We start from the raw sequence: 21929 nt of genomic DNA, 5'->3' as shown, positions 1-21929 counted from the left end.
CCAGCGACAGCCGGCAGGCATCTTCTCTGGGCGCCGGCTGTCACTGCTTAAAAATAACGTGGCCGTGCAGGACTCCACCCGCCTGGCCATGTCATTCACACACTATAAGAAAATCGGGCGAACATTTTCGTCCAAAGAATTTTCGTACAATTTTTATATAGTGTGTACAGAACTTTCTACAAACGATTCAGAATTTTCATACGAAAATTCTCGTAGGGACAAAGTCCAAAATTTTTCTTGTATGGGAAAAAACAAAGGATTTTCGTTTAATGTGTATCGTTTTCATACAATTTTTGTACAAGAAAAATCAGGAAAGAAAGACTGAACATGAGCAGAAACAACAACAAAAAAATCCTTTGTTGTACGGGGAATTTTTGTACGAATTTTTGATCATCGGTTCTGATTTGCTTTAAAAAAACGAGGGAAATTGGACAATCGTTTGCCCAATTTTCTTAAAGTGTGTACCCCACTTTAGTCCTCTATGAATGGGAAATGACAAGTCCCGGCAGCCTTTGCGGCTGTCAGCTTGAAGTTTCAATGAACTACCATGGGGCTTGTGAGCGCTCTGGTAGTTCATTCATTCTTCCTGGCAGTGTGTATCTGCCTGTCTGAACGAGGTACGAGCAGATACCCTGAGAAGTCTGCAGGAGTCCTGCTTTGCCCCCATGATCTGCTGATCGCCGGTGCAATGCTTTCCAGGCTTCAAGTAAAAAAACAAACATTTTTTTAAAAAAATGTGCATTTATTATTTATTTATTTTTTTTTTTAATGTGAACTTATCCTTTAAAAAAAGATTTCCAGGTATGGGTCTTTTATAGTTATATTGATCCAGCTGAACCCATGTAATTATGTATATACAGCACTATGCAACAGTTTTAAGCAGGTGTGAAAAAATGCTGTAAATGAAGAATGCTTTCAGAAATAGAAGTGTTAAATAGTTTATTTCTTATCAATTAACAAATGGAAAGTTCACCTTGTTCTATATTCTGCCAGTAACCAGTTAAAGTTGTAGTTCTGATTAGTGATCGACCAATATCGTTTTTTTGTTGCCAAAACCGATATTTTGGCCATTGAATATCGGTATCGACCTTTATTTTGTTACATTTAAAACATTTTTTTTTATCACTTGACAGGTACTCTTGGGAAGGGATCTGGGGGTCTAAAAGACCCCAAACCCCTCCTCTGCACTTAAAAGCATTCAAAACGCCAAGTTTGGCTGTTTTGAATGCTGTCATTTTTTTTAAACTGGCGCCGCTTACCTGGAAGTGATGTCATTCTGGCACCACTAGAAGCCAAACTGCTGTGTACACAGGAGGCCACCCCTCTGTCTCTCCATAGGACTCACCAAGGTGGCAGCATTGAGAGCCCTGGCAGATGCCCCATAGATCTTGGTGGCCTCGTTGATCAGATAGGGTGCTCTCTCCTGCAGCGGCGTTGCATCGAGGTAGCATCAAATGAGAGCTCCGAAAAGTGCCTCCTGCCCTGCGCGTTAGGATCCCCTGAGTGACGTCACCCAGCGCTGGTCTGGAAGGAGAGAATTAGTTTTTACATGGAGACCCGATCAGGGCCGAATGTGGCTTCGATTGGGTCTTCGGGAGCCGTGCAAACTGGTTGCCCGGGTCTCCTGTTGGGACGGGAGACCCAGGCGAGCCGCGGAAGGTGGCGGGAGGGGAGGGGTACCTCCCATCCCGCTCCTTGTAATGACAGCTGAGCGGCTTCTCAGCCGCATCGGTTTTCATTTCAAGACAGCCGACCCTCGGCTATGGACGCCGGTATCGGGGTGATGCCTCTAGGTGCAGGCATCACTCCGGTACAAGCACTGAAATAGCGGCAACCTCACGGGCCGATTCCGATATATCGGGGAAAGTGCATATTGGCCCTGCCGATAATTCGGTCGATCCTAGTTCTGACCATCATTGGCAGCTCAAGTCTTAAATTGATGGAAGTTTGTCTGATACTCTCTACAATTTCTCCAGTATGATGCTTTTTTTTGTGTGACTCCATACTTGTTAAACTTTTGTACTGCACCTATTATTCTGTTCTTCTGACAAACTTCAATAAAAATTTTGTTAAAAAAACAAAAAAGAAAATGGAAAGTAAATGAACAGAAGAGAAATCCAAATCAAATGAAAATTTGGTGTGATCACTCTTTGCCTTTAAAACAGCATCAATTCTTCTTGGTACACTTCAAACAGTTCTTGAAGGAACTTGGCAAGTAGGCTGTTCAAAAAATCATGGAGACCCAACCACAGACCATCTATGGATGTAGGCTGCCTCAAATCCTTCTGTCTCTTCATGTAATCCCAGATAGACTCAATGCTGTGATCAGGGCACTGTGGGGGTCAAACCATCACTTCCAGGTCTCCTTGTTCTACTTTACTCTGAAGATAGTTCTTAAAGCGGAGTTCCGGCCTCAGAAACGTTTTTTCGATAGAAATACCCCCAGGACAGTCAGGGCTAGTGCATTTCACAATGGATAGCCTCTGAACTGTCCCAGGTTGCACTTACCTTTTAGAAGAAATACTTACCTTGAAAATTTATTGTCCAGCGTTGCCATCTCCGGTGTGTTCAGCTGAAGCCAGGGCGTCCTCTTCAGTCCCAGAATGCCCTGCAGCGGCCCCGCTCGTCACTTCCGGTGCAGGCGTGTAATCCCTGCACAGCTTCTGGGCATGCCCAGAAGCTGTTTAGCAGGGAATGACGCACCTGCACCGGAAGTGATGAGCGGGGCCGATGCAGGCGCATTGACTCCTAGGAGCGATGACTTTCAGCTCCCAGGAGTCAATGCAAGCAGGAAGAGATGGCGCGGGCCGCGGCCACAGAGGGAGGAAGTGGAAGGAAGGTAAGTATATTTTCTTCAAAAACAAGGTAAAAAAAAAAATTGGGATTATCCAATTCTTTTTTAGGTGATTTTCAGCTAGCGGATGGGCCAAAGTTGTTTTTGAGGTTGAAACTCCGCTTTAATGAGATTGGCTGTATATTTGGGGTAACGGTCTTGCTGCAAAATAAATTTGGGGGCAATCACACGCCTCCCTGATGGCTTGGCACGATGGATAAGTACCTGCAATGAGGACACCATTGATCCTGACCAAATCTCCAACTCCATTTGCAGAAGTGCAGCCCCAGACTTGCAAGGAACCTCCACCATGCTTCACTGTTGCCTGCAGACACTCCAGTAGTACAGTGAACATCAGAATTGTGGTATACAAAGTGAGGATAGGCTTTATATTAAATGTGCTTTTTCGTGCGTACATATACAAGTGTAAAAAATCTTTTCGCTCTTCTTGGATTGCATAGTTGCCAACATTTAAAAAAAATTTCCAGGGACACTTTGCAGCATAGCTATCAATTACCACACCCACTTCCCTGAATCTCCGCCCACTCTGCGTAATTAATCTCGCCTATTTATCAGATTATAGAGTCTGCTCAATATAGAGAGAATTACAGGAGATTAAAAAAGGGAATTTCAAATTTAAGGCCACAGTAGAGTTGGAATAAGTCTCCCATTCAGCTGCACTACTTCTGCGTAACATTTATGGGCAGCCTGATTAACAGGCACTTCCAGGGACAATATAAATTACCTGGGACAGGCTCCTATTTGCAGGGACTGTCCCTGGAAAAATGGAAAAAAGGGACAGTTGGCAAGTATGGGATTGGGTCATATGTACAGGTTTGCATGTAAAATACCAGCAACACAGATTTCTTTTTCTTATCTACACACAGCGCAGCTTTATGTGTACACAGGCCTATTAAAAACAATGGGCTGCATTTACATCAGTAAAAGAACACACCTCAATGCCTATAAACCCCCCATTTTTAGGAGTCCGTGCGAAAGAGGCCTAACCCATGATGCATGCATATGTGTTTAGACAGCTTCCTGGACTGAACAAGGCCTATATGTAATATTCTGTGTTCTGACTTCACTGGCTGCATGCTTGCTCCAAGTCACTGATAATGCCAGAGATATTCAAGAAAAACTAGCATTCTCTGGAGGTCTGCTATGGCTGCCTCCCACTTCACTCAGAGAATTCCACCTAATACAGAGATTGCAGACATTACAGGAAGAATGTAGCTCAAGCCATTAGCACGGTGGGCGGAACTCACTGCTACAGCCCTTCCTGCGTTCCAAGCCTCTTTCTGATCTCATGGCGTCAGCAGGAAGCAAATCAATTCATTGGTTCTTCCTTCAACTCTACCTTCCCCCTACATGACAGCAGCAGGCTCGTCATGTGACAGGTGGTGCTGTGTTCACGTGACTCCTCCCGATTCTCCGGGTTCCCCCTGGCCGGTGTAGTGACGTCACTGTTCCTCTTGCGCTCATCCTCTGATACCGACCCGTCCCTGCCGCCGCCACCATGATGTCCTTCTCCGAGCTCTACTTTAATGTGGACAGCGGCTACCTGGAGGGATTAGTCCGGGGCTTCAAGGCCGGGGTCCTCACCCAGGGGGACTACCTGAACCTGGTGCAGTGTGAGACACTGGAGGGTGAGTGATCGGGTCATATGGGGGGAGGGGCTGAAATAAATCCCCCTTCACCATCATTATTACACAATATGGCAGAGGTCACCCACCCATCTCATACAGAGCCATTCAACCCCATACCCCTCATTACTTCCTGCTGACCCCAATACTATCACTGACATTTTATACAGAGCCATTCATTTATGTCAGAGTGACCCCATACCCCTCATTACTTCCTGGTGACCCCAATACTATCACTGACATCTAATACAGAGCCATTCATTTATGTCAGAGTGACCCCATACCTCCTATCCCTCATTACTTCCTGGTGACCCCAATACTATCACCCACATCACATACAGAACCATTCATTTATGTCAGAGTGACCCCATACCTCTCATATCATTCATCACTTCCTAGTGACCCCCAATACTATCACCCACATCTCATACAGAACCATTAATTTATGTCAGAGTGACCCCATATCCCTCATTACTTCCTGGTGACCCCAATACTATCACCCACATCTCATACAGAGCCTTTCATTTATGTCAGAGTGACCCCATACCCCTCATTACTTCCTGGTGACCCCAATACTACCACTGACATCTCATACAGAGCCATTCATTTATGTTAGGGTGACCCCATACCTATCAAATCATTCATCACTTCCTGGTGACCCCAATACTACTACCCACATCTCATACAGAGCCATTCATATATGTCAGGTGACCCCATACCTCTCATATCATTTATCACTTCCTGGTGACCCCCAATACCACCACCCACATCTCATACAGATCATTTATGTCAGCGATTCTGCCACAATCCCAAAACGCCCAGGTATGAAGGAGCCTAAACCTTGGTGAAGACTTGCTGGGTTGACTTGAGGCATCACATGACCTGAATTGTTCCTGGTTTCTGCGCCTTGCCCCGCTGCCGCTAACAGGGGGACGGAAGTTGGAGGGCGCTGGTGTGCATCACAAGCCTTTGTGAAGACTTGCTGAGAGGAGAAGTGCGGTGACCTTACCCGGCCACAAGCCCTTAACATGGAGGGGGTGCTTTGGAGCAGGGGGGGCTCTGCCCCGCCCCAAATCACCTTGTCCCCATGTTGATAGCCTGCTGCCTATCAAAGTGATCCTCTGGGGAATCTGCCATCGGGGCCGATTTATTAGATACAGAATCGCCCGCAGTACAAAAATATACCTGGGTTGTGGCAGCTAGCTGCTCCCGTAACAATGGTATTCAACATCAAAGTAATGACGTAAATGTACTGCAGTTAAGAAACACATACAGAACTTGTTCCTTCCTCAGCCCATGTGATTGGAAAAAGAAAGAAGCAGCAGTAGGACAACCTCCTCTCTCTGGTACTCTGCCCTCTCCTCCTATCAGCATGCCCCTTGTTAGCACATGAGCACTACAGCACCACTGATTGGCTGTCTGTGCTGCTTCTCCCTTTCACCCAGCCTGAGCTATGCTGTACAGGGGCTGCAAGAAGATGATTCAAAATCAGGTACTTACTCTGACTGCATTTAAAAAATACATTTAATAATCTATTAACCACTTAAGCCCCGGAAGATTTTACCCCCTTCCTGACCAGGGCCTATTTTGCGATTCGGCACTGCATGACTTTAATGGACAATTGCGTGGTGGTGCGACGCTGTACCTAAACGAATTTGACGTCCTTTTTTTCCCACAAACAGAGCTTTCTTTTGGTGGTATTTGATCACCTGTGCGATTTTTTTTTTTTTTTTTTTTTTTTTTTGATCATGCGCTATAAACAAAAAAAGAGCGTCAATTTTGCAAAAAACAATATTTTTCAAATTTTTTTATATGAAATTCCCCCCAAAAAAAATTTAAAAATCAAAATTTTCTAACATTTTCGGCCAATTTGTTTTATGCTACCTATGTTTGGTAAAAAAAAATCACAAAAAGCGTATTTTGATTGGTTTGCGCAAAAGTTATTGCGTTTACTAACAAAGGGAAAGATTTTTGTCATTTTTGTTGTTTTTTTTTTTTTTAACGCGTAATGGCGGCGATCTGGGTTTTTTTTTTTTTTATTGCGGTACTGCGACATTGCGGCGGACAGATCGGACCCTTGACTGACATTTTTGACACTTTTGGGGTTACCAGTGACATTACTACAGTAATCAGTGCTATACATATGCAGTGAAGGGGTTAACTTTTTTTGAGAGGGTGGGGTTATGTGTGTCCCTAGGGGCGTGATTCAAACTGTGATTGGCTGTGGCTTGAGGTGTAGGAACAGTGATCAACGGTCCTACATAGTAGAACCGTATGATCATGGTTTCTACACAGGGGAGAATGACAGGCGGCTTGTTTACATTAGCCGCCTGCCTTTCTCCCACTGCACCGACGATCGCAGAGTGACCGGCGGACATCGGGTCTGCCGGTCACACGCGCTCGCTTCCCTAGACCCTCACAGGCTAGCGACGTAGTACTACGTCGCTCTGCCTGTGAGGGGCTGACCGCCGCAGTAAATATTCGTGCGGCAGTCGGCAAGCGGTTAATGAATACAGAGCTGCATTAAAGGTGAACTTCGGGGAAATTAAACTACCCTCGAAGAGGGGGCTCCCCCTCCCCCCCCCCCCCACACCTCACCCTGAGAGGGTTTAACACTCCATTTTGGATAGTGTAAGCGAGGCTGTGTCCCATTGGGGAGATTTCCCTTCACTTCCTGTCCCATAGTCACAACAGGAAGTGGGAGGAAGTCCCTCTAAAGTGAGGAAATCCCTGGGTGTCCCCATTAGAAAAATGTCCCCCTATTCCTGTTCTGGTTACAACTCAACATTTGGGATTTTCTTTTACTTTCTCTTTAAATGATAATGGTAAACAGGACACCTGCCCAAAACTAGAAAATACATTTTGCCTTTAGCTGTACTTCCAGCTTTTCATTTGTACCTTTTAGCACCCGATATTCAGCTTCTAAACATATATTCTTTTATATGTAATTGTTGTCATTTATTTTATTGGGGATGTGACATTTTTAGGCCATACTGGTGTGAATGGAGGTGGAACTGAAAATACTGATCAGGATGTGACTTTTGTGGTGTTGCAATTGAATTCTTTTTTTTTTCTCAGAAGTCCGAAGTCAGTTGACTTTATGTTGCAACAATGGTGAAACATTGTAAGAGGTTTTTTTTTTTTTGTATGGTAAAATTGGGACACTGATCAGCTGACCTAAGAGCTTCCAGTCACATGTAATGCACATGTGTCAAACACAAGGCCCGTGGGCCGAATCCGGCCCTCCAGATCATTTCATATGGCCCTCGCACCTCTCCTGCAGCTGCGGCACCCTCTTCACCCCCACTTTGTCTAAGCAGTTAGCAGCAGAGAGGAGGACAGAACTCCCCTCTCAGATCCTGCACTTTTCTGTGCAGCCAGGGAGAAGGTCCTCTCTGCCCCCATCTCAGCAGAGAGGAGGACAGAACTCCTCTTACAGATCCTGCCCCTCTCTGTGTAGCCTCAGCACCCCCTTGTCTCAGCCTCCCTTGGTCTCAGAATTCAGCAAACTCAGGCAGCTGACTCCCGCCCTCCACTTTCTGCTTCCCAGCTTCTTCCAGGCAGAGGTAAGTGGGTGCACTGTGATATAGGAGGTTTGGGGACTCTTGACTTCTGATGTAAGGGGGGTGTGGAGCTCTGGACATCTAGTCTTTAAGATACAACCGGCACTTTGAAGACAACTAATATTGCTGATGCAGCCCGCGATTAAATTGAGTTGGACACCCCTGATGTGTCTATAGAAAATCCACAACCTTGGCAAGTACTCCTTGGCTGACCAGTCTTTTGAAGAAGAATAAATCAGTTGGATTTGATGTTTTAAGCCTCTAACGCACTTCTAGATTTTTTTTTTTTTTTTTTGTTAAAAAACAAGTTGCACGATAAATGGACAACTCGGGTTGGAGCCACTGTACTAACAATTCGATGTTAGTACAGCGATCTCCCCTGCTGTGCTATTGTGTTCTGACAGGGAATCCCCCAGAACACTCCAGTCATTGACTTAGAGCAGTGGTCCTCAACTCCGGTCCTCGGGGCCCATTAACAGGACAGGATTGCAAGATAACTAAACTACATCACAGGTGATCTCATTTGCTGCTCAGTGATTGCAGTATTCTAGTCTGCATCTCTCCAAGGTAATACTTAAAATCTGGCCTGTTAGTGGGTCCAGAGGACCGGAGTTGAGGACCACTGGCTTAGAGCACTGATCGGCACACCTATTTCGTTCATGACCCTTCCACAGAAGCCGGCCGCTGTACTCTCGGCCAATGCCGCCGGCCATTCTGCCCCGGTGTGCTAGACTTTAGGGGTCATTTATACCTATCCAGTCCATTGTGGTGTATTAGTGTAGCCTGTTTTTATTTATTTTTCTGGGCTGGCCATGCACCACAACCAACCTAAAATGGACATACTCAATTTTTTTAGTGCACTGCTGGTCATGTGAGTTGGAGGTACGTTGCTTTAGGCTTCATTCACACTAGTGCGACTTGTCATGCAAGTTTGGACTCAAAAAGTCGCATGACAAGTCGCAGCCTGTAGATATCAATGGCACCCCTTCTATCTGTGACTTAGTCACAGTGACTTTCAAAAGGTTCCTGCACTGCTTTGATACAACTTTCTTGGGACTGGAGTGCCAGAGAGTGTAAATTCGCATCAAAGATGCATTAACATGTTGCCCATACTGTTATTTTTTTTTTTTGGGTTTGTTTTGTAAGGTGAGCATTGGTGTCTGTCTCCATATGAGCTACATCCCCTTACTCCCTGTTCGGACGGGCCACACCGGATGTCAGAAACACATACACAGTGGACAAACAGAAATAATATCCTAAGAGATGTTGGAATCATTCAATACTCTACCCAAAAATTAGATTCTGAGAAGAGTTCCCCATAAACACAAAATGTAGTCCAAAACATCCAACCACAATGCTCTGCTTGTGTAAGTGATCATCAGGCCTTAGGATTGTTATATGCCTGAAAATTTCCAATGGCCATTATAACTTGTTGAATACACACAGCCATCAGGTGCAGGGAATTGCTCTAGGCTAGGGTGCCAGGGTAACTATGCTAGGGCACCAGGGTGGTATCAGCTCACCCCCACCAAAGGAGCTCTTAGCTTTCCGTCTATTATCCAATAACCATGGAGAAGTGTTGCGATGTGGTGTCTTCCAGCACAAGCTCCATGGCAAGTACGAGGCTTCAATTTTTTTTGCAGTTGGCAATATTATGGCTGGTTTCCACTGAGCTTTCTGGTACGGTTCGGTTCGGTACGGTACGCTATTTATGCCGTTTCCATTATGAATGGTACCCTAATTCCGAACCGTACCGTACCACTTTTTGGTACCCTTTCGTTGGGGTACCAAGCACATTAGTACCGTACCAACAGGGTGGAGCTACACTCTGCAGAACTTTGATTGGTTGACAGAGAATCGTCTATCACAGCTTTCCTGCTACACCACGCCTATCGTTAAAGGGTACTATTGGCAGTGGAAACGCAATGTGTACCTTACTGAACCGTACCGTACCACTCAGTGGAAACGAGGCATAAGTTATGTTGGTGGTGGATGGCTCCTACCAGTGAGTGAGTGGAGTGCTTTGATTTTGAAAAGATGGCTGTAGTGGGCAGGGGGTGGCAAAGCCTTCCAGAATTCACCTGGTAAGTAAATAATTATGTAGTCTGGGATACTTTATGGGGCTTATAAAAGGAAAAACTCTTCAGATATGTAATACAACTATCCATGTGCTTGATTTCTGTAAACGGATTTTTTTCTTAAAACTTAACAAAGAAGTATACTCTCCATTCTATGCCCCATAAAACTCTGAATTCCTGATTCCAGCCAGTGTGTATTTTTCTTTTTCCCAGTAGGGGATATAGGTTTGCAGAATTTGTGAAGCCATGGTCTGGGTGGTCACAGTATACACCAGCTTTATTTATTCTTCTCATTGGTGTTTCACATACGGCACCGAAGTGTGTCAGTCTACAAAAGTAAAAAATGTACTTGTCAGTCTGTGCCATCCATGTCTTGGATACATCGCGGCTTACTATACTGTATTTTTAAAATTTGAATAGTTAGGTTGAACTCTAGGTATGGGTTTTCTGCAGTTATATTGGTCCAGCTTGGACCAGTTTAAGTTTGCTTACTATATACCTGATAGACTGCTGTGGAAGCAGCACAGGACGCGAAGGATGGCAGCAATCAGTAGTAGGGATCGACCAATCATCGGCACCACCGATATATCGGCGGCCGATATGCACTTTTCCCGATATATCAGAATCGGCCCCTGAGGTTACCGATATTGCCGATATTTAGGGAAAGTGCTGTACCGGAGTGATGCCTGCAGCTAGAGGCATCACTCCGGTACCGGCGTCCATAGCCGACGGTCGGCTTTCTTGTAATGACAACCGATACAGCTGAGAAGCTGCTCGGCTGTCATTACAAGGAGTGAGAGGGGACGTCTCCTCCCCTCCTGCCACCTTCCCGGGTCTCCTACCTCCACGGCCGCCGAAGAGAAGACCCAATCAAAGCCGCATTCGGCTCTGATCGGTTTTACATGTAAAAAACCCGGAAGTGATGTCATGACATCACTTCCGGGTACTCGATGGCAAATTAAAAAAACTGACAGCATTCAAACATTCAAAAATTTGGCGTTTTGAATGCTTTTCAGTGCCGAGGAGGGGTTTGGACACCCAGATCCCTCCACTAGGAGTACCTGTAAAGAAAAAAAAAAACAGTTTTTTTTTTTTTTTTTTTGTACATGTCCGAAAATATCGGCCGATACCGATAGCCGATGACCAAAATATTGGTATCGGCATTAAAAAACCGATATCGGTCGATCACTAATCAGTAGTAGTGGTGACTACTACAGTGATTACTGAGGTCTTCTGGGTCCTGTGCCGAATGGCTGTCCTGCTGCATAGTTACCACAGGGGATCGATCGCTTGCTTGGCACAAGCACCGTTCACAGAAAAACTTGCATTTTAATCGATGAATGTATGACGTTCTCGGATTAGACAACATGGAGAAGCTGGACAGTGATCTCACGATCTCTACAACATTCAATCAGAGAACGCTTTGTATTCATTGAGAATTCAAATTGTGGAGGCTACACACTGCACTCTGCATTTTACAAAGGACTTGTCAAATGTAGGCGCAGTGTAAACTCCCTGTGGTTTCCAGCACATAGTGATATCTGCTTTCTGTTGTATAATAGGACCCTCAATCTGATTGTTTGTGTCCCGTTACCGCTATGATTTTCCTGAAATATGGCAGTTGATATCCTTCTTTTTTTTTTTTTTTGTCTCCCTCCGAAAGGGTAGGGGCAGGGTATGGCTGAAGTGAGGGGCCATCCAGCTGTCATATACTTTTTATTACAAGTGTAGAGGCCAGTGGTTGAAATTAGGTGGAAGGAAATTATCCCTCTATTGGGCCCATGTACAGTGCTCAGTATAAATGAGTACACCTCGTTTGAAAATTAAGATTTTGATCAATTTTCCATCAACACAAGAACAATTTCCAAATTTTTGACAAAACTGAATTTTATATCACATTTGTTTAGCTGATTACATGAAAGTAAGGTTAATAATATAACTTGGATTACAAAATCTTCAGTTTTTCCTCAAATTAGTTGATGCAAAAATGAATACACCCCACAACAAAAACTACTACATCTGGTATTTCATATAACCTCCATGATTTGTAAGGACAGTAACAAGTCTTCTAGGCATGTAATGAACAAGTTGGCTACATACTGTAACATCTATCTTTTTACCATTCTTCAAGAACGATCTCTTTGAGATCCTGGATGCTGGATGGAGAGTAATGCTCAACTTGTCTCCTTAGAATTATCCATGGGTGTTCGATTGGGTTCAGATCAGGAGAGGTTCTTGGCCACTGAATCACTTTCACCCTGTTCTTCTTTAGAAAAGCAACAGTGGTCTTAGATTGTAAGGAAGTAGTCTACTAGTGAGGCTACCTATAGCGCTTGCCCATACAATTAAACCTTAGTATTGAATAAATAAATATGTAAATAAATGTGGGTGGTGGTCAATAAATAAATTAATACTCATCAATTGATAAATAGTAATACAATTAATAATACTAAGCTGTGAATTCAAATAAATAGTGATTTACATAAAAAAGTATGTGATTCATATAATAAAGTCCATAACATGTGACTGTAGTGAAAAAGTTCAAATAGATGGTGAGTCTCTTGTGCAAAATGTATGTTTAACCACAAAAAAGTGCAAGTGGTTTTAGATGTGTCTATATCCAGACCACTGTTCCTGATCTTTGCTGACAGTATTATGACAGGAAATGTACCGGGGGATTGAAGGAAAGCTAACGTGGTACCGATATTCAAAAAAAGGCATGTCCCGGGAAATTATAGGCCGGTCAGCCTGACGTCAATAGTATGTAAACTTCTGGAGGGGATGATAAGGGAGTATATCCAAGAGTTTGCTAAAGACAACAACATCATCAGCAGTAATCAGCACGGGTTTACAAATGGGCGTTCTTGTCAAACCAATCTGTTAACATTCTAGGAGGAGGTGAGCTGTGAGCTAGATAGGAGGAGACCAGTAGATGTGGTGTACCTGGATTTTGCTAAGGCCTTTGATACAGTTCCCCACAAGCACTTAATTTATAAAATAAGGTCTGCAGGCATCGACCACAAGGTTTGCTCTTGGATACGGAACTGGTTAAAAGGGCGTGTCCAAAGGTTGGTAATAAATAGCGCATACTCAGACTGGTAAGTGGGGTCCCCCAAGGCTCAGTCCTGGGACCAACCTTGTTCATATTATTCATAAACAGCATTGAGGACGGGATCAGTAGTTCGATATCAGTTTTTGCAGATGACGCAAAATTGGGCAGGGCAATAACTGCACAGCATGAGGCAGATATCCTACAGAATGACCTGAACAAAATAAGAGTGAGCAGTTACATGGCAAATGAGGTTTAATGTGGAGAAGTGTAAGGTTTTGCACTTGGGGACTAAAAACAATACACTTTAGGGGGGGAACCTTTGGGGGAATCAAAAATGGAGAAAGATCTGGGAGTCTTAGTTGATGATAGACTAAGCAATAGCATGCAATGTCAAGCTGCAGCTGCCAAAGCCGGCAGAATATTAGCATGCATAAAGAAGGGGATGTATGCCAGAGATAAAACTATAATTCTACCACTTTATAAAACTCTGGTCCGACCACATCTGGAGTATTCTGTCCAGCTCTGGTCGCCAGTCCTCAGAAGGGATGTGTTGGAGCTGGATAGAGTCTAGAGACGGGCAACTAAACTAATTAGGGGATTGGGGGTCCTTAATTATGAAGATCGTTTACAATTGCTTGATTTATTCTCCCTGGAGAAGAGACGCCTGAGAGGGGACATGATAGCAATTTACAAATACCTCAGCAATTAGAGGAGAAGCGTTTTAACCTCAGGCAACGCAGGGGTTTCTTTAATGTTAGGACTACAAGATTGTGGAATTCTCTACCACAAGAGGTACTTTCTGTAGGAAGTATGGTGGCTTTCAAAAAACCCTTGGACATACATCTGAAGGATCAGAACATTAAGGGGTATGAGAAATGATTGCGGCCACACACAGGTTGAACTGGATGGACTATTGTCGCTATTCGACCTAAACTACTATGTAACTATGTGTGTTTTGGACCATTATCATGTTGGAAAAGTGCACAATGACCAGGGGCACGGAGTGATGGTAGCATATTCTCTTTCAATATAGAGCAGTACATCTGATAGTTCATGATACCATCAATAAAATGCAGCTCCCCAACACCAGCAACACATCAGCCCCACAAAAGGACACTGTCACCACCATGTTCCACTGTAGGCACCATACATTTTTCTTTGTACTCCTCATCTTTGCGACGCCATACAGATGTGAAACCATCAGTTTCAAACACCTTTATCTTGTTCTCATTACTTCAGAGTCCAGAGCCATAGTAGTCTTCTTTTTCAGCATGGGCCCTGGCAAATTCTAGGCTGGCTTTTTTGTGCATAGGCTTTAGGATAGGCTTCTTTCATGGACGACACCAATGCATGCCATTCCTCTGCAGTATACACCATATTGTATACCCCAGTTTGGCTTTCTACTTCTTTAGCTAACTGCAGTGAACTTGCATTGCAATTTTCTTCAACCCTTCTCATCAGAAGATGCTTTTGTCGAGGTGTTAACTTCCGTGGACGGCCTGGATATCTCTGTGAGATGGTTGCAGTTCCATCTTTGATACATTTTTGTGTTACTTTTGCTACAGTATTCTGATAAGTAAAGCTTTGCTGATCATCTTGTAGCCTTCACCTTACTTGTGTAAAGAAACATTTTCTTTCTTGGGCCTTGTGCCATTGCTGACAGCATTAAACGGGAACGGGTTTTCTTTAAGTAATGCCCTTTTATAATCACCTGTCTGCTGGACAGCTTGTTGTCTAAAATGTTGCTTTGCTCCTAAGACTTTCGTTGGGGTGTATTCATTTTTGCAACATGGTCTTGAACGAATTTGTTAGGAAATACTTTTTTGTGGCTGCAAATTAACAAATCTTGGTTGCAATCAATAGCCTGCATTTGTGTGAGTATTTTGTAGTATAGTGTCCCATAGAAAAGTTGATTCTGAAAGGAAAGTAAAGGTTTCCTGACAAATCTGTGGGGGTGTACTTATTTATTCTGAGCACAGTAGCTTCAAATGTTAACATGCTATTGTTTGGTTTTGACGATCTCTCTTCATTGAGCATGGTCCAAGTGATAGGTCTTTCACTTTATAGAGACTAAGGCTTGGTCACTTCCAAGATATCCTGATCATCTGCTTCACAGCTGTAAGTACCTCTACAGTAAGTCCCCCTACTTTATGAAGGAGTTCTGTTCGGGGAGCTTGTTTTTTAAATCTAACTTGTTTGTAAGTCCAGCAAAGATCAGCGCATGCAGACAGGCTGCGAGCGCTGATCAATGTGTTCTGGTGGGGTGGAGTCCTCCTGTCAGAACACAAAACAAGCCACAGCATGGGAAATTGCTGCACCAACATTGCTTGTGTTGGTATGGCGATCTGTCAGTTTTTTTTTTTTTTCAATCAGCCCCCTTGGTTGAACGAAAAAAAAATAACGAGTGTGTTCTCAGCTTTACGGATTGGACATGTGAACTAGTGATCGACCAATATCAGTTTTTCGTTGCCGATACCGATATTTTGGCCATTGAATATCGATATTGGCCGATATTTTCGTACATTTAAAAAAAAAAGATGTATTTTTTTATTTTTAGCACTTGACAGGTACTGTTGTGGAGGGATCTGGGGTCTAAAAGACCCCAAACCCCTCCCCTGCATTTAAAAGCATTCAAAACGCCAAGTTTGAATGCTGTAATTTTTTAAAATCTGGCGCCAGTACCCGGAAGTGATGTCCTGACATCACTTTTGGGTTTTTACATGGATACCCGATCAGAGCCGAATGCAGCTTTGATCGGGTCTTCAGTGGCCGTGCAGGCTGGTTGCCCGGGTCTCCCGTTGGCACGGGAGACCCAGACGAGCTGCGAAAGGGGGGGGGGTGTCCCCTCCTTCTCCTTGTAATGACAGCCGAGCGGCTTCTCAGCTGCATCGGTTGTCATTACAAGACAGTCGACCGTCGGATATGGACGCCGATACCGGGGTGATGCCTCTAGCTGCAGGCATCACTCCGGTACAGCACTTTCCCAAAATATCGGCAATATCAGTAACCTCCAGGGCCGATTCCGATATATCGGGGAAAGTGCATATCGGCCCCCGATATATCAGCTTTGCCGATAATCGGTTGATCCCTAATGTGAACACGTTTGCATCCTTGAAAGTTTGCAAGTTGCTTGTTTATATGTAGGGGACTTACTGTATAGAAAGTTAATTGAATTGAGGTGGTTTGTTTTTTAAAAAGTGCAGTCGCTGGGTCTTTAGGTAATGGCTTGCAGAGTAGTAGTTGAAATTTCATTTTATGTAATTGAAATATGCTCTTTCATTTTTAACATTCTAGTACATTGCCAATGGGTTTCTATAGCCGCTTCAGAGGTTTCAGCTCTTGTGACTTTGCAGTCATATGATACTACAACAGTATGTTGTATTGTTCTAAAGCAAGTATCGAAGCCTATATATATATATATATATATATATATATATATATATATATATATATATATATATATATATATATATATATATATATATATATATATATATATATATATATGAATACAAAGTCATTGCTTTTCATTTCACCACATATTTCTCTATTTTGCTGTTCCCTGGGTTTTTATCCAATACCTGTTCTATAGAAGAGAAGAGGGAAAAGTTTATAAATGGGCAAAGAACTGTTTTTTAAACAGAAATAATATTGTATATTCTGTGATAATTTTGCGTTATTGCTGTAAAGTTCACACAAAAGTTAATTTATATATACAGTTTCTCACAAAAGTGAGTACACCTCTTACATTTTTGTAAATATTTTATTATATCTTTTCATGTGACAACACTGAAGAAATGACACTTTGCTACAATGTAAAGTAGTGAGTGTACAGCTTGCATAACAGTGTAAATTTGCTGTCCCCTCAAAATAACTCAACACACAGCCATTAATGTCTAAACTGCTGGCAACAAATGTGAGTACACCCCTAAGTGGAAATGTCCAAATTGGGCCCAGTGTCATATTTTGTGTGACCACCATTATTTTCCAGCACTGCCTTAACCCTCTTGGGCATGGAGTTCACCAGAGCTTCACAGGTTGCCACTGGAGTCCTCTTCCACTCCTCCATGATGACATCACGGGGCTGGTGGATGTTGGAGACCTTGTGCTCCTCCACCTTCCATTTCAGGATGCCCCACAGATGGTCAATAGGGTTTAGGTCTGGAGAAATGCTTGGCCAGTCCATCACCTTTACCCTCAGCTTCTTTAGCAAGGCAGTGGTCAACTTGGAGGTGTGTTTGGGGTTGTTGTCATGTTGGAATACTGCCCTGTGGTCCAGTCTCCGGAGAGGGGCTCATGCTCTGCTTCATTATGTCCCAGTACATGCTGGCATTCATGGTTCCCTCAATGAACTGTAGCTCCCCAGTGCCGGCAGAACTCATGCAGTCCCAGAACATGACACTCCCACCACCATGCTTGACTTTAGGCAAGACATACTTGTCTTTGTACTCCTCACCTGGTTGCCGCCACACACGCTTGACACCATCTGAACCAAATAAGTTTTTTTTGGTCTCATCAGACCACAAGACATGGTTCCAGTAATCCATGTCCTTAGTCTGCTTGTCTTCAGCAAACTGTTTGCAGGCTTTATGCATCATCTTTAGAAGAGGCTTCCTTCTGGGACGACAGCCATGCAGACCAATTTGATGCAGTGTGCAGCGTATGGTCTGAGCACTGACAGGCTGACCCCCCCCCCCCCACCCCTTCAACCTCTGCAGCAATGCTGACAGCACTCATACGTCTATTTCCCAAAGACAACCTCTGGATATGACTCTGAGCACGTGCACTCAACTTCTTTAGTCGACCATGGTGAGGCCTGTTCTGAGTGGAACCTGTCCTGTTAAACCGCTGTGCGCTCTTTGCCACGGTGCTGCAGCTCAGTTTCAGGGTCTTGGCAATCATCTTATAGCCTAGGCCATCTTTATGTAGAGCAACAATTCTTTTTTTCAGATCCTCAGAGAGTTCTATTCCACAAGGTGCCATGTTGAACTTCCAGTGACCAGTATGAGAGAGTGAGAGCGATAACACCAAATTTAACATACCTGCTACCCATTCACACCTGAGACCTTGTAACACTGAGTCACATGACACCGGGGAGGGAAAATGGCTAATTGGGCCCAATTTGGACATTTTCACTTAGTGGTTTTAGTCACTTTTGTTGCCAGTGGTTTATACATTAATGGCTGTGTGTTGAGTTATTTTGAGGGGACAGCAAAGTTACACTGTTATACAAGCTGTACACTCACTACTTTACATTGTAGCAAAGTGTAATTCATTTCTTTAGTGTTGTCACATGAAAAGATAGAATAAAATATTTACAAAAATGTGAGGGTGTACTCGCTTTTGTGAGATACTGTGTGTGTATGTATGTGAACCAGAAAAGGTTTCCCCCTAAGAGGTTGGGACTTTTTAGGCACGCAAAAGATTCCAAAAACGTAAGTAATACATTTTATTGATACATGGATTGCATATACAAAAATAACATAAGATAAATAAGCAAACAGTTGACACATAAAAAACACAGCACAGGTGTAAGGTGAGCAAAACAACAGCAAAAGAATACCCAATGCGTTTCAAAGTGAATGTGTGCTTCTTCTTCAGGGGTAAAGAACTGTATGCTGCAGAGCTGATTCTGCAATGGGGTAATATAGAATCACATTAATACAAATAATTTGCAATATATATGATATAAACAGAATCTTTATAAGATTGAGAAACTCACATCATCCGTGATTGTGTTACATTCCCCGTTTGCTGAATATAAAAACAATGACCTTTTCTAATAGAACTAGAGAGAATGGCCAGGATCCTGGATGTAAAGAAGTCCTGAGTGCAAAAAATGCTGTATACAATACACTTACAACTCTGTGAGGAACTTTAAAGCGGAGTTCCAGCCATTTACTCACCTGTCCAACGGTCCAGCGATGCGGCCGCCGGAAGCCTCGATCCTCTCCCTCGGCGCCGGCATCACTGCTGTGGGCACCCGGCTGTTACAGTTTGCGGCTTCACAGTCGGGTACCCACTGCGCATGCGCGAGTCGCGCTGCGCGCCGTGATTGGCCGGCAATCTTCTGGGACCTCTGACGTGTCCCAGAAGATTGCAGGGAGGGAGGGGGAGAGGAGAACTTCCGCTCAGGGCGCCGCGGCGCTCCGAGCGGAAGTGGGAGCGGGTACCTGTCAAAACTAGGTACCCGCTCCCCCCCCCAAAAAATGACATGCCAAATTTGGCATGTCGGGGGGTCAGGACTCCCTAAAGCGGAAGTTCCACTTTTGGGTGGAACTCCGCTTTAAAGTTCTTCATTTAACCTGAAGGGTTTTTTGCACTCAGGACTTACATGTCTTATCCTTCCAACCTGGGTTCCTACAATTGGACTCCAGCCGCATGCAGATGGTGGACTGTAAATCGCAACTGCTGACCTGCTCCTACTACCAGTGAATTACTTCTTTACATCCAGGATCCTGGCCATTCTCTCTTGAGCCCTGCGGGTAGTTCTATTAGAAAAGGTCATTGTTTTTATATTCAGCAAAAGGGGAATGTAACACAATCACGGATGATGTGAGTTTCTCAATCTTATAAAGATTCTGTTTATATCATATATATTGCAAATTATTTGTATTAATGTGATTCTATATTACCCTATTGCAGAATCCGCTCTGCAGCATACAGTTCTTTACCCCTGAAGAAGAAGCACACATTTGCTTCGAAACGCGTTGGGTATTATTTTGCTGCTGTTTTGCTCACCTTCCATCTGTGCTGTGTTTTTTATGTGCCAACTGTTTGCTTATTTATCTTATGTTGTTTTTGTATATGCAATCCATGTATCAATAAAATGTATTACTTTTTTACCTTTTTGGAATCTTTTGCGTGCCTGAAAAGTCCCAACCCCTTAGGGGGAATCCTTTTCTTGTTCTCTGCAATCGGGATGTGGCACCTCCCTTTGGGGCCTTGTTGAGGACCAACCCTGTGTGTGTGTGTATGTATATGTATATGTATATATATATATATATATATATATATATATATATATATATATATATATATATATATATATATATATATATATATATATATATATATATATATATATATATATATATATATATATATATATATATATATATGGGACAATCAGCTCAGCGATAGATGCATTTCTCCAGTGATTCACTGCAGTCAGGTATACATTTTAACCACTTAAGCCCCGGAGGATTTGGCTGCTAAGCGACCAGGGGGTATTTTGCGATTCGGCACTGCGTGACTTTAACGAACAATTGCGCGGTCGTGCGACACTGTACCTAAACGAATTTGACGTCCTTTTTTTCGCACAAACAGAGCTTTCTTTTGGTGGTATTTGATCACCTGTGCGCTTTTTACTTTTTGCGCTATAAACAAAAAAATAACAATATTTTTCACATTTTTTTATATGAAATTCCCCCCAAAAAAAAAAAATCAAAATTTTTTAACATTTTCAGCCAATTTGTTTTATCCTACCTATGTTTGGTAAAAAAAATCGCAAAAAGCGTATTTTTATTGGTTTGCGCAAAAGTTATCGCGTTTACTAACAAAGGGAAAGATTTTTGTCATTTTTGTTGTGGTTTTTTTTTTTAACGCGTAATGGCGGCGATCTGCGATTTATTTTTTTTTGCGGTACTGCGACATTGGGGCGGACAGATCGGACCCTTGACTGATATTTTTAACACTTTTGGGGTTACCAGTGACATTTCTACAGTAATCAGTGCTATATATATGCACTGTTACTGTAAAAATACACTGGTAGTGAAGGGGTTAACTTTATTTGGGAGGGAGGGGCTGTGTGTGTACCTAGGGGCGTGCTTTCTACTGTGATTGGCTGTGGCTTGAGCTGTAAGGACACTGATCAACGGTTCTACATAGTAGATCCGTCTGATCAGTGTTTTTACACCGAGGAGAATGACAGGTGGCTTGTTTACACAAGCCGCCTGACTTTCTCCCTCTCCCCCGACGATCGCCGAGTGACCGGCGGACATCGGGTCCGCCAGTCACACGTGCGGGGGGGCCCGTGACCGTGCGGGAGCGCTCCTTCCCCAGACCCTCCCAGGCTAGTGACGTTAATTAACGTCACTCTGCCTGGCCGGGGCTGACCGCCGCAGTAAATCTACTTGCGGCGGTCGGCAAGCGGTTAAGGGCATGGCAGCCCATTTTTTATTAAAACAATAAGGAAAGTCCATACCATAGTTTCCCACGCAGGGGTTCTTCGCCAGTAATTACAAAACAAAATACTAGCCCACCTGGCTCTCTCGCTCTCGTACAGTTTTTCCTCAGCAGTACCTCTGCACTTTATGCTGGTCCCCAGACCATGGACTGTCTAAAGCTGACAGCTTCACTGTGGCCTTGGTCTTCAGGCCATCTACTGTCTCTCCTGACCCCCACACACACATGTTCTCCGGCTGCCACCTGCAGCCACTGACTCCTGGAGAGTATCGGAGTCCTCCTGACTCCCCACGAACAGACCTCCTGGCTGAAACAGTCTCCAACTGGGAGCCCTAATGTCTTCCTAAACCTTGATTATAAGGGCTGTGTGCACCTGAGCACACACCCTGCTTGTAATCAACAAAACCTGGACACAGAGTTGGAGATTCCGTCCCTCCCAAGACACTTTGAAATCTCCAAACTACAGAGCCCCTTTCAGGTAAACCAAGACCAACCTGGAGAAAGCTGCAAAAGCAGTTTTCTCCACTGCACATCTATGCTCTGTAGTCTTGCACAGAGCCAATGTGCACA

The 21929-nt window shown here is 43.7% G+C and overlaps 1 protein-coding gene across 1 annotated transcript in view; it reads left to right on the top strand.

Annotated features, from left to right (window-relative positions):
* Window positions 1–4217: 4217 nt before the first annotated feature.
* Window positions 4218–21929, top strand: part of ATP6V0D1 (ATPase H+ transporting V0 subunit d1) — a 163126-nt gene continuing 145414 nt past the window's right edge. The window contains exon 1 of the mRNA XM_082270021.1: window positions 4218–4482. Coding sequence (XP_082126147.1) covers window positions 4353–4482 — 130 coding nt within the window. The 5' untranslated portion in view covers window positions 4218–4352. The remainder of the gene's footprint in view (window positions 4483–21929) is intronic.

This window comes from Pelophylax lessonae (assembly GCF_965119305.1).
Source record: "Pelophylax lessonae genome assembly, chromosome: 10".
Taxonomy (NCBI): domain Eukaryota; kingdom Metazoa; phylum Chordata; class Amphibia; order Anura; family Ranidae; genus Pelophylax; species Pelophylax lessonae.
This window is presented reverse-complemented; position numbering and strand designations above follow the sequence as displayed.